The 13,032-nt window shown below is 41.4% G+C and overlaps 1 protein-coding gene across 1 annotated transcript in view; it reads left to right on the forward strand.

Annotated features, from left to right (window-relative positions):
* The first annotated feature begins 8,632 nt into the window (after positions 1 to 8,632).
* The window catches only part of znrf1 (zinc and ring finger 1), an 87,344-nt gene continuing 82,944 nt past the window's right edge, over positions 8,633 to 13,032 (forward strand). Inside the window, exon 1 of the mRNA XM_061721217.1 lies at positions 8,633 to 9,632. Within this exon, the coding sequence (XP_061577201.1) occupies positions 9,233 to 9,632 (400 nt within the window). The 5' untranslated portion in view covers positions 8,633 to 9,232. The remainder of the gene's footprint in view (positions 9,633 to 13,032) is intronic.

A 13,032-nucleotide genomic window follows, 5' to 3' on the forward strand; every position in this document is an offset into this window, starting at 1 on the left:
TTCATTCCATTTTGCTGGAACAACAAAAGTGTCCTTTAGTTACTCAAAGATTTCTTAAAAACTTGAAAGGAGTAGCTCAGTTTGCTGTCACTTGGGTGATACATACTGTATGTTTGGATGTCTAAAGTTACTCAACTACAAACTTAAAAACATCCAGAAGACTGCAGGAAAGCAAAATGTGAGGGTTGGAACTAACTGAAAAGATATGAAATAGCAACAAACAAATTTAAAACAAGGACAAGAAAAGGTTACTGCCAAATTTACATCCAGTCTTCAAAGAGTGAATCCACTCTGGTTGTGGTGACGCAGTACTGCGCTCCACCACACGGTGGCAGCACTGCATCTCTGGACCAAACTCCATCCCCTAAGAACCTCATTAAGAGTGATTTGTTTTTCTTTTCCTTGTTTTCACTCATGTTATTCAATCTCACAATCACCAGCAGAACATTAAGAATGACATAAACGTGCTAAAACCCCCTTTAAAGAGCAAATGGAAAAAAAATCAAAGTATTTCTCCATCATTGTACTGCCGTTTGTTTACAACTGATTTGTTGAAACTTGCAGAGCCTCTGCTTTCTCAGCTCGTCCCAGTTGTTTGTCACAAAATGGGGCTACAAAACAACCACAAAGTAATAAAACTGATCCAAAGATACAAAATGAAATATTATAACCATGACTGCAGTCCAAACAGAAATGTAATCAGTTAGAATGATGAAAAGCTGTAACAAAATGAACAGAAACCTAAAAATTGCAGCTATAAGACCTAAAGAAAAAGATCACTGCAAAGCAAACAATCACAAATATGCAAAGAATGACTATAAAGTGATGAAAATGATTCTAAAGAGGCATTTAAAAGTCCATTTGTGGGAGTAGACCATGAGTTGTCAGTGGTGAAGACATTTTTAGCGCTGAATGACAGTGTCGTTTTCGTGTGTGTACCATAATCAAGCATCAGCAAGTGTTATTTGAGAAAGTCAAAATAAGTCCTATAATTTAGAGGTTCTGGCAGGAAGAGTTTTAAAATTCATCACTAAATAACAAAGGTATATAAATTCATTCAGTCGGATCCCTTAAACACTCAGATAAGTATGCAGTTTAATTGGTCTTCTAAATGTTTCATCCTGTTTAATTCATGAGCTTTAAGTACAGAGGTGTCAAACCTATTTTTATTAATGTTATTGAATTATTAATAGATGCTCTACGAGTCGTGGAGGTGATTGGTTTGTGAGAGGTTGCAAGATTTATTCACCTGGCATTTTCTCTAATTGGTAATCTATTATTTATTACTGTTTTACATAAATATTAATAAATTGACTTTAGATCAGCTGACCCAATAAGCTGGCCTTAATGGTGTTTTTGTCAAATACAAGAGGCACGAGAGCTGGACCTTCACTAAGGGGACAAGCGGTTTTGACTTTAGCTTGGAACTTTATTCATTTATTTATGTTATTTCTGAAACTCTTGTTGGCTTTTTCAGTTTGCTCGTGTTTAAGTACTTCACCGGTCCACAAGTACTTAAGACAGCAACAGATTTTGTTATAATTCTACCTTTATCCACTGTCACAATAGATTTTAAAAACTACAATCAAGAGGTGATTAAAGTTCACGTCGGCTTTAATTTAGGAGGCTTCATAAACGTATGGCAGTTACCTTTAAGGATTAACTGCCGTTATAAGCACCACACCCCCATTTTCACCAGCTTAACAGTTTTTGAACATGATGACATCACATACAACATCTCACAGTGTGTGTGTCTGTATGCTCATTACATGGCAACGTCCTTGCTTGACGCTGTGGATGTGGAGTGGGTGATGACGATCTCCCAGCTGATTTCCATCTCAGCTGAAAACCCATCCAATGTTTTCTATCGTTTTTACACTGTCACTCAATAAAACAGTGAAAACTAGGTGCCACTAAATAAACGTTTAAGGTTACAAAAATGTTGCATGTATTGATGTTCATGGTTTTCAGCGTACCAACGTCTACGGGGACACCGTCCTGCACTAAAACGTAACATAACGCTACTTTTCCAGCTCACAATTGGCAATCTACAGTAGATGAGGAGTCACGAAAGGACAGTATTCTGCACGTTTAGATGGTTGTGCACATGACCTAGTTTCATGTGTAGTGGAGCAGTGTAAACAGTGATGTATAAGACTACAATAGTACTTTCACATGGCCTTTACTTCAGGAAGTAATATACCTTTGGCTGGAAAAGAAGTGCAGACACTGATGCCCGGACTACAAGTCCAGAGGGCTTTTTATTTTGCAGCTATATTCATTTGCAGTCTTTAAAGCCAGTGTGCCACTTTGGATTCATATTGATTTCCTTCATAATATATTCCAAAATCCATACTTTGTCTGCTTGTTGCGCCCTGTGTTTAGTGCAGTCATCCCATCTCGGCCGATAACCAACCTGTCCAATGAAAGCGATGAGTGTGGGCCAGTCCGGGGAGGGGTCAGGCCAACGTTTGGCCAGCCTCTGATGCATATCAGAGATGTAGTCCTTAATGTTCAATTAGAAATGAGTGGATGTACCTTGTGGGGCTGCACACACCCTGCGCTACAGTGCTTGTGCCTCATTCAACCAGTTGTCATGCCTAATTCTTTCCAAACACTGAGAGCGAGGACACTAACAAAAATGTGATGTCTCCCTTTGTGTGTCCAAGGACAGTGTTTCTACCTCTGATATGATGACCAGCGACATTAGCTGGAACAACCTTCACTGTCAGCTCTGTTGGATGAAACCACTCATTAAATAGGTTTGCTCAGTTTTAGATTCAACCTTTTATTTTACCCCATTAATGCAACTTTTCTCTAGAAAAGTCACATTTTTTGCACTGCTCTAGTTGTATTCCTCCAACTAAAATGGTTTAGGCATGTTTTGAACAAATTTAACCGTATTTAAATATGCAGTACACATAGCCATCACTTTAATCAAACATTCTTGCCATTTATTGAGCTGTTCTCATAAGGCCAATTGATAAATAATTTAGCAAAATGATTATTAATCAGTTAGCTTTCTTTTTGAACCATTTATCCACTTCTGGCTGTCAGTCATTATTTGGATTCTTGCCGTTTTCTGAATCAAAAGCTGAAAGTGAACCCCACCACAACAAAGCTGCCCTCAGTTGCCCAGACGGCATTAGGGTCTTTATCTTGTGCTATTAAATTAGTATGAAAACCTCTTGGGCTGGTTGTGTCTGGTTTATGCAAGTCTGTTTGCGTGTGACAGAGAGTGTTTACATGCCTGAGCAGTGGAGAATGGACCTTTTATAGGCCTGCTGTCGAGGTAGCAGGACGGAGGAACACCTTCTGGGTTACATTACCATTCTTTACCTTATTGGGCTGGAAGACGACCACATGAAACTGACTGTGTGTTACATATAAATAATAAAAACAACCTAATCACACACACACACACACACGCACACGTGTGCATGCACACACACTTGAATGCAGGATTAGACCAAGTAATCCCAAACCAAGCATGTGAGCCAGTAATCCCAAAAGTTTAGCATATGGGTGGAAATTCTGTGCATAATTTAACAACTGTATGCAGGGCTGGCGAAGGGAGCGATGGAGTGGGGAACTCAAGAGGATTGTCGGGAACGGAGGCAGATTCATCCGTCTGCAATCAAAACCCTAATTAACAAGTAGATTATAGAGGTGAACCCCTTCAAGCACACAGCTTTTCCAGAATAGTTTCTTTTAAAACTGTGAATTATAATGCAAAGTTTCTGCAGAATTCAGTTATCGTCAAGACTTTAACAACGTATCAAAAGGTCAAACAACTGAATTAATTTTTCATAATGTAAATTGTATCTCATTATTTTGCATGCACTTGAACATGGTGACATTATTTATTATAGACTCCATTTTTTTGTTCAGTTTCTCTTGGCGGTTAATAATAAAGGTTGTTCTCAGCTGTTCAAGCATTCATATATATCTATCTATCTATCTATCAAAAAGTAAGGACATTTGTGTTGAAGCGAGGTAGATTATTTCATTGTTGTAATAATCTTTCTTGGAAATAAATCCTTTAAAAGCATGTTTATTTCCCTTTTACATGTATCACATTCATAAGTAACATGCATTTGTGGGATGAGCAGCAGAACTGAGGATGTGGGTTGTGCCCATGAAAAATCTTCTCTGCCAATGCCAAACTGCATATTTTGTTTGAGCTTTTGGGACCCCCAGTTGCTGCCAATCAGGCACTTAGGTAGGCTACAATAGGCTAGCCTCTGCAGGGAATAAACATGGAAATAAACAGGCCTTTTACCTGTATAAGATTTATTTCCAAGAAGGATGTATTACAACAAATAAATAATCTACCAAACATATATGAATGACAGCCTTATTGATAATATGTATAATACACTTTTATCAAATTTAATCTGGACAAGCAGTACAGGGGAAGCAATTTAAAAAGAATTCAGTAACGTGATGATGACAGAAATTATAAATAAAGGTTTTAGAAAAATTGTAGTATTGATCACATGACCACATTTTGTGACTGGTGTTACTGGGACATCTATGAACGCATGCGTGAGGTTTCAGTAATTTTTTAAGCCTTTTCCAGGAACTTGTCAAGATCTGCACATATCCTGCAATAAAAAATGAATACATATTTATTTTAAAAGTAGCTAAAACTATGCAAAATGAATGTCAGTGTGTCAGAATGGTTTCTGTTTAGATAGATATAGCACCAGCACCGGGATGTGCTGACAGTTTGTCCATCGATCATTGATTCATACCCGTTTTTTTCCTGTTCAGGATGACAGGGGTCTGCCGGAGCTAACGAGGCTAACGGCTGAGGACACCCTGCTGATGGGCAGAACCCACCAAAGAGATGGGGCTTTCTGATCCATTGTTTTGAATGAAGCCAGGTGCTGCTAATCAAATATACTGGATTCATTGATCATTACCAAATCTGTCTACCACTGCAAAAGCTGAAATTTTGGCTTTCTTGCTGGAAAGGAACATTCAGACGTTATTACAGTTTTTCTCAGTCGCTTTGGTACATTTCTCAGATCATCCTCGACATTTGCAAAACAGTAAGTGCATTTCTCAAAACAGTTCGTACAAATAGCTAAACACCATGGATTACCTGCAAAAGCCAGTCTCTTGCTCAAAATCCTTAGTTCATCTCTCAAAATTAAATATCTGTGTCAATGAAGGTGTCAGTGCATCAGAATCACAAGTGCTTGTGTCATTGTGTACGGATAAGACAGTCAAATTGCTTAGTCATGTTTTTTATTCATTTTCATTCATTTTTATTGTTTGTACCACAATTCGTTGACAGATCATGTATTTGCGATACAGAAAAGAAAAAGACAGCACTGCAGAGCAAAAAGACAAAAAACTAAAAAACAAAAGTAGAAATGTAACATAGGACAATCTCCTTAGGGAAAACTGTACATGCAGTACTGTAGGAATTACAGTACAGTGCCTATTGTTAGATTACATACCTGTTCTGTCGACGAAAAGTCTGAACGATTGAGGACACAGTTGTTCTCCCAACATTTAGCTGCACCCTTCGACCAGCCTCGGCCATTGTAAGCCCATGATTGAGAACATGGTCTACAAGTGTAGCTCTTATCTCATCAGGAACGCGCATATGTCCTTGGCCTCTTCTTCCTCTTCCTCTGTTTTGCCTCCCAACTCCTCCGCCACGCAGCCTCACTCCTCTTCCTCTTCTTCTTCTCTCTGGCTGTTGACCCCGTCCAATTCCTTGTCCTTCCATTGTCAGACATTTTAACATTGTGTTGTGCTCCGGCTATATGTATACTTGCCAGCTGATAGTTCATGAGATGCACCTTTGAGCTATTTCAGAAAACTGGTTGATCATTGGTTGATCTAATGCTTGACATATTTCCCTTCATTACAGAAAGTCAAGATTCACCTGGGATCAATTTACCAATTCAGGCCAGATTTAGAAACAAAGTCTAATGGAAATGTATAGAAATATGCTGACATATTATGACAACTTGTTCAACCATTTTGCATGTAAAGACTTATGCGATGAATTAATGCCTAAATGTTGTGGGGGGTGAGACTATTCAACAGAGACAGAGATAATACATTTTGATCAACATGACATAAACAACTGATAATGTAGGAAACAGCATTGTACAACAAAATTGTACATTATCATTTGCATGGATGACTAATGCATTTGCAACTTATTCAAAGAAATGAGAAACTGCGTTTTTGATGTGCACAAGTGACACAATGATGTGAAGATTGAACACGTAGTTTTGAGAATTTCAATTCTGATCTGAGAAATGTACCAAAGCGACTGAGAAAAACTGTAAAATAATGACAAGAGAGAAAGACATAAGCAATGGTCTTAGATAAGCAGTTGTTTTTTTTTAAGGCTGTACGGTCATTAGAAAAGAATCTTTTATGCATAAATCTTCTGTGAGAACAATTCATTACAAGCAAGGACTAAATACAAGTTTAGCTCTGGGTTAGACTGGTAAATTGCAAATAATATCTGAGCCAAGTCAACTTCAATTCAGCTCAACTTCTGCAACAAGGTCTTTGAGGCAGACGATGCCAAAAGTGAAGGTGTTGGTAATGCTTGGGGACGAACAAATGCTCGTTCACCACAAACCTTTCAACTGTGAAGCACGGTAATGGAGGAGTGATGATTCAGCCAAAACAGATGGGCACTTTGCAATCACTGAGTTGTACATGACCTTTATCCAATAACATATTCAAATCAAATGGAAATTAATTCCCAGCCTCAAATGAATTGGAGCAATTTTCTAAGGAAAAGTGGGATAAAACCTCCTTATAACCTCCTCCATAATGTCAGACTGTGCATGTGACACCGATTACATCATACCAATCAGATTCATGTTATCGCTACATTTAAATAAAAAAAAAAAATCATGCATTGACTTCGCTTATTTCACACAGTGCTTCTGCATTTGGACTAAATGACCTAACTTATCTGTTAAAGACCAACTGAATTCTTATTTTCTGATATGTAATTTCTTAAATCAAAGAGAGATTACTTTCCTTTTCATCAGACAATGTACTAGAGAACAACAAATTGGTGAAAGGCCAACGAAATGATGTAAGCTTTATGTACCGCAAGCATAGATCAGACTTTTGATTTAATTCACAAAGGAAATGAGTCTCAGTTGACCAGGCAATAATCAGATACAGCTCAATAGACATGTGTTTTGTGTTGAACATATACTGATATTTGGCATTTATTTATTTATTTTTCGATAGATGGACTGATTTCATTAATGTTTTTGGACTGAGGTAGGGCGGCGGAGTATCAGGAGGGAACCCACGCAGGCACGGGAGGAACATGCACACTCCACACGTGCTGTCTTATTTTATTCACGTGTAGTCAGAAAAAGTCAGACGAGCATGGTACTGATCACGTAGTATCCGTAGATGTGTTGCAGAGCTATCTGTATGTAGAGCTGTGTTATGAATGAATATTTCTATTTATAACTATAGCAGTGGTAAGGCCATTGGAAAGCATGGTGTCATCCTTTGTTGTACTTTGCAGCTGGAACATAGACAGATGAGGCAAATTTAACCATCTTCAAAACACCCATTTAAAGCAGCTGTTTTGCACAAATGTGCATTAAAAGGGGAGCTGTTGTATCACTGTAACATAAGAAGACCCCAACTTTGTTTTTTAAATGAATCCTATTGTTTCTTAATCTAAAGTGAGTGCAATAAGCTTTTGATTGAATTTAGAAAGTAAATGAATCAGAGTTCAGTAGATGATAAGTTCTGTTGATGTTGATAATTGAATTGGCCCTCAAGTTAGAATTGTCATGCACAGTTTTCCAGACATAAATGGCTACAAGTACCAATTGTGGGGCTGGTAGTATACATATATATATATATATATATATATATATATATATATATATATATATATATATATATATATATATATATATATATATATATGTATGTACAGCACTTGGGCAGACCTCACGGATCCACCAACATGCTCGAAACGGAGTAGGAATGAAGTAGCCATTTATTTATTATTTATTTTTTATTTATGTGTTAATCTTGCATTGTTATACTTAATAATATGGGCATTACTTCACCATGGAATTATAGCAATATAATAACAAAACAAATAGAAATACACACACACACACACACACACACACACATATATATATATATATATATATATATATATATGTGTGTGTGTGTGTGTGTATTTCTATTTGTTTTGTTTTTTTTGTTTTTTTTTCTTCTTTTTTTGTTTTGTATTTGTTTTTTGTTATTACATGTATCCATTCATTTGTTGTTATGATGTATTGTTGCTTTTTTGCTAAAAATATCAAATACACGCACCATGTTGTTTTTTCTCAGAAAAAGGAAAAAAGAAATACAAATTTGTCACAAAAAAAACAACAAAAAAACAAAGCAAAACTTATAAAATTCTTAATAATACAATTTTCAGACACACCTGTCATGTTCTAAAGACCACATATGCCTATGATCCGACCCCCCCTCCCTCCTCCAGAGAGATCCAGGCCAATCCCATGCTGAGGAATGAGTGTCTCCTCGCTGCGTGTGTGTGATGGAGCGTGCGCACTGAGCGCACTGAGCGCACTGAGCGCGTCCATTGTCTGTCCAGCAGCAGCAGCGGCGGCGGCTGAGCGGAGCGGAGCGGAGCGCAGGTCTGAGCGCTCGGGAGGGTTCACCGTGACCCCGAGCTGCGTTTGCAGGGAGGAGAAGAGCCAGATAAACGGGACACGGACCACGTCATTTATCCCCAAACACAGACAGACAACGCTTTTCTTCCCCCCTCCGGCGCGGCAGACAGACAGCAACAGTTGTCACGATGTGTGAGCGGAGATGAGGCGGAGTGAAGGAGTGAAGATCCGGGCTGGGCAGGACGGGATGAGACAGCCGTCCTAGTCAGCCGCAGCCGCGCATCTGTATCTGTGCTGCGGGGATTTGTCCGTCGTTGAAGCTCCGTGTTGGTCGGGGTTTGTGTCTGATATGTGAATGCAGACGGCAGGGTTTGTGTGTGATATGTGAATCCAGACGGCAGGGCTGCTCATGTTCCGCGCAGCAGGGAAACGCGCTGTTGCGTCTGCGGAGAGTCTCAGCTGACGCGCCTGAGCTGATCCAGCAGCAGCCGGGCCGAGGCACCGAGCAGCAGGAACCCCCTCCCCGTTTCCCACCCACAAACCCCCGCCACCATCTCTCTCCCCCCTCGGTTTGCATGGGGGGGAAGCAGAGCACGGCGGGGCGGCCCCGGGGAGCGTTCCCCGGCGTGTCCTCGGATGACAGCGCGGTGCCACCGTCGGCCCACTTCGGCCACTACCGGCCGGGCGGCGCCATGGGCGCCATGGGCCTGCGGAGCCGCTCCGTGAGCTCCGTGGCCGGCATGGGCATCGACCACGGCTCCTCCGTGCCCTTCGGCTTCTACACCCCCAGGGGGGGGACGGACTCGGAGCGGGCCGGGGGAGGGGGCTCCGGGGGGACCACCGCGGCCCCCCACGGGCCCGCCGGGGGCGGGGGGGGACACCACGGGGACGGGCTGCTGTATCTGGGGTCCCGGGGGTCGCTGGCTGACTCCCTCCCCCTGCACATCACACCCCGCTGGTTCAGCGCGCACAGCGGTAAGGTTGTTTTTTTTTATTTATTTTTTTTATTTATTATTATTTTGATTTGATTCATTCACACACACACACACACACACACACACACACACACACACACACACACACACACACACACACACACACACACACACACACACACACACACACACACACACACACACTCACACACACACACACACACACACACACACACACACACACACACACACACATGTGAATTGGTCTCCTGGAGACGCTATCAAAAGCTTATGGTAGGAGCCAATGAACATAAATACATTAGACAGGAATACATACATGCACTTACACTTATACACACTTAAAGGAGCTGTATGTAAGAGCAATAATAAAACGAATCATAAAATGACCCCGATATGTCAACAGACATTTAAAAATCATGTTCATTTCAAATACTTATGTCTCTGACAACAGCACTCAAGCCAGGATATTCCAGTTTAAAAAGAGGAGTTGCAGCCCTCAACTGATGTTTATGTTGTCATGTTTTGTTTTGGCCTGAAGCTCCACCCTCCACCTGTCTCCCAATCACCAAGTCAGTATTGTTTCTGAAGCTCCACCCTCCACCTATCTCCCAATCACGGAGTCAGTATTGTTTCGGCATCCGGGTTGCCAGCTCGGCTCTAATTATCGCAGCCATGGCAGCCTACGTTCCTGCTGCATTCTGCAGCCTACCTGGCAACCTCTGGTCGGGGGGAGGAGGGGGAGGGTACACGCCGCTCAACAATATTTTGAAAGTGACTGCAGTACCAGTTTTGGCCATTTCTTACAGACGGCTCCTTTAACAATATAACATGCACTTTATATTAGACTGCCATTTACATTACAACATATCACAATACAAACACTTAAAGGGGACCTATTATGGCATCTAATACCTATTTTAAACAGGCCTTGAATGTCTTAAAAACAAGCTTTTGATTGTTTTTGCTAAACAAATTAGAAATTCAGCCTCTCTGAGCCATGTCTTTATCTTCCCATTCTCCAACCTCATTATCTATGAGGGATTCTGAGGGGGCGGAGAGGCTGATAATGAGGCACTGTGCTGATTGGCTGCCTGAATGACGCATAGCAGGGGAGGGCACAAAGACAGAATACAGACATTTGTGTTGGTTTTTACAACCAACAACAGAGCAATTCGCATGTCTAGCTCGAGCAGACGCCATCACGACACACTGCTACGGAAAAATGGCGGAAGCTCCGGCCGGCGGAGTTAGTTGTGGGCGTGGTTTCACGCTTCGGAGGCCAACCTATGTAAATCGCATTTTCGTTACGTAACGAAAGGGAGCAGAATCTGAACGGCTCGTAGAAGCCACATCACACTGGATGGCTCATCCTGTACAGACACTGCAGAATTTGGTTGCTTTCCTCCTTCTCTGAGTTGACAGGCTGAGGGGAGACCACTTTATATATGTTAAAGCAAGAGAAAACGTGTTTTTCATAATAGGCCCCTTTAAGCCTGAATTATGGTTCAGCGTTAAATCGACGCAGAGCAGGCGTTGGTGTAACGCAGATCCATAATTCAGGCTTTACACCCCCCGCTGGTGGCTTTAGGACAACGGAGGGATTAATCAGCACCAAACCCAGCTCCGGTGTTCTGCCAATTTCTGCTGTTTGCCCAAAAATGCTACGTAATGGTTTTCTACCTTTGCTTCAATTTTACTGTGTTTTACTCCTTAGCAAGTGATTCTTGTCGCTTGCCAGGCCGTCATTGTAAATAAGAATGTGTTCTTAATGACCAGCCTGGTTAAATAAAGGCGAATGACTGAATGAATATCAAATAAAGCGATATAATTGTTTTTTTTTTTTCTCTTTATCGTATAATATTCACAAAGTGTAATGCAATTCATGTCATGGGTAGTGTATCTTGAAGGATCAAATACTCAACATCCCATATTATCCATTTTACATGGTGCAAGAAATGATGGGCGTGGCAATCAAACTTTGAAAATCGACTGTGCGCATGCGCAGAACCACAAAGTAGCATTTCTCGGCAGGTAGCAAGGATTGGCAGAACACCGGCACAGACGCAGAGAACAGCCAAACACGGGTCTCCGATCCCCCCACACCTTGTTTACCTGCTGGATGACACCAATGCGGTGCCACTAAATTAAACTACGTGACAGGGAAGTTTAGCTGGAGGATGCACAGAAAAAAATCTGTTTTGGTCTATGCATGTATACATGTCCCCCGATTTATTTTCTGCAGCGAATTGTCTGAAATGGAACATCCCGAACAGCCATTTCTGCAGACACCCACATAAACAAGCTATTCAGGCCGTGTTTTTGTTGTCATTATGTCTCGTGATATTGGATTGGGGGAGCACAGCCTTTAAAGGGTGTGTTCCATCTTGACTGTCACCGCTGCACCATCTGCATAGGTCATTCCTTGTTGTGTGAAATGACACTAATAAGCCTGTTGCCAAATCTGGCTGAGTCAATTAGTCCTGCGATTAAAGTGGAAGGAGGGAGGCGAGCGAGGTAGAGGAGGGTGAGCCAGGAGGGGAGGATGCAGTGAGAGGTTGAGAGGGCTGTTCTTCGTGCTAATCATCAGCTTACTTCTCGCCACAATATGTCTCTGTTTTTGACTGAATACACCTGTGTAGCAGGTATGTCTACATGTGCAAGCATTAACTCCAGCTGCCCTATTGGTTGTTAAAGAGGACATGTCAGGACCTCGTGTGTGTGTTGGAAAGCATATATTTGGGTGTCTGTTTTGGCACGATACAACCATGTCATATTGTTTGAGGCCACTTAAATCGGCTTCCTGCGAGCCGTTCAGATTTGCAGGGCATTGTGACATCACAGATCCAGATTGGATTATATTTCTACCAAAAAGCTGTGCTATTGTACTACATCTCCATCTCAGCTCTGGAGAACAAGGTCGTAACACATCTTTAAAATACAACCCTCAACAGTGCATGTGTGCAAGTGCCATTTATTATTCCTCTTGGCACACAGAACCAACACTTTGGAACTTTAATGTTAAGAAAATAAAACAAGCACATTGAATGTCGATTGTATTAAATGTGCTTTTTCAAGTGGTGAAAGTTTTGAAACAAGAATGCGTAAGACAAACGTCCAGTACACACTTTCCACTAGGATAGTCGGTCACAAGATGGAGGTCCTTACATCAGAGGTGCAAATGTTCAACAAACTTGCGTGTAATGAAGTTATCTCGATCCACATGACTTGGAAGACGTGTCCACATTTTTCAGCCTCAGAAATTAGGTCTTCGCCGCATCGCCACAGCTGGTTCCCTTGCAACTGAATACACTGAAAGGCTCAGCATAAAGTAATTTAGGAACATTATGAACACGCTCCCCCTTCCTTTGCACACAGCAGGATCAGCCGGGTCCCCAGGCTCTCATTACCAGAGCCCTGAC

This window comes from Cololabis saira, chromosome 5 (genome assembly GCF_033807715.1).
Source record: "Cololabis saira isolate AMF1-May2022 chromosome 5, fColSai1.1, whole genome shotgun sequence".
NCBI lineage: Eukaryota > Metazoa > Chordata > Actinopteri > Beloniformes > Belonidae > Cololabis > Cololabis saira.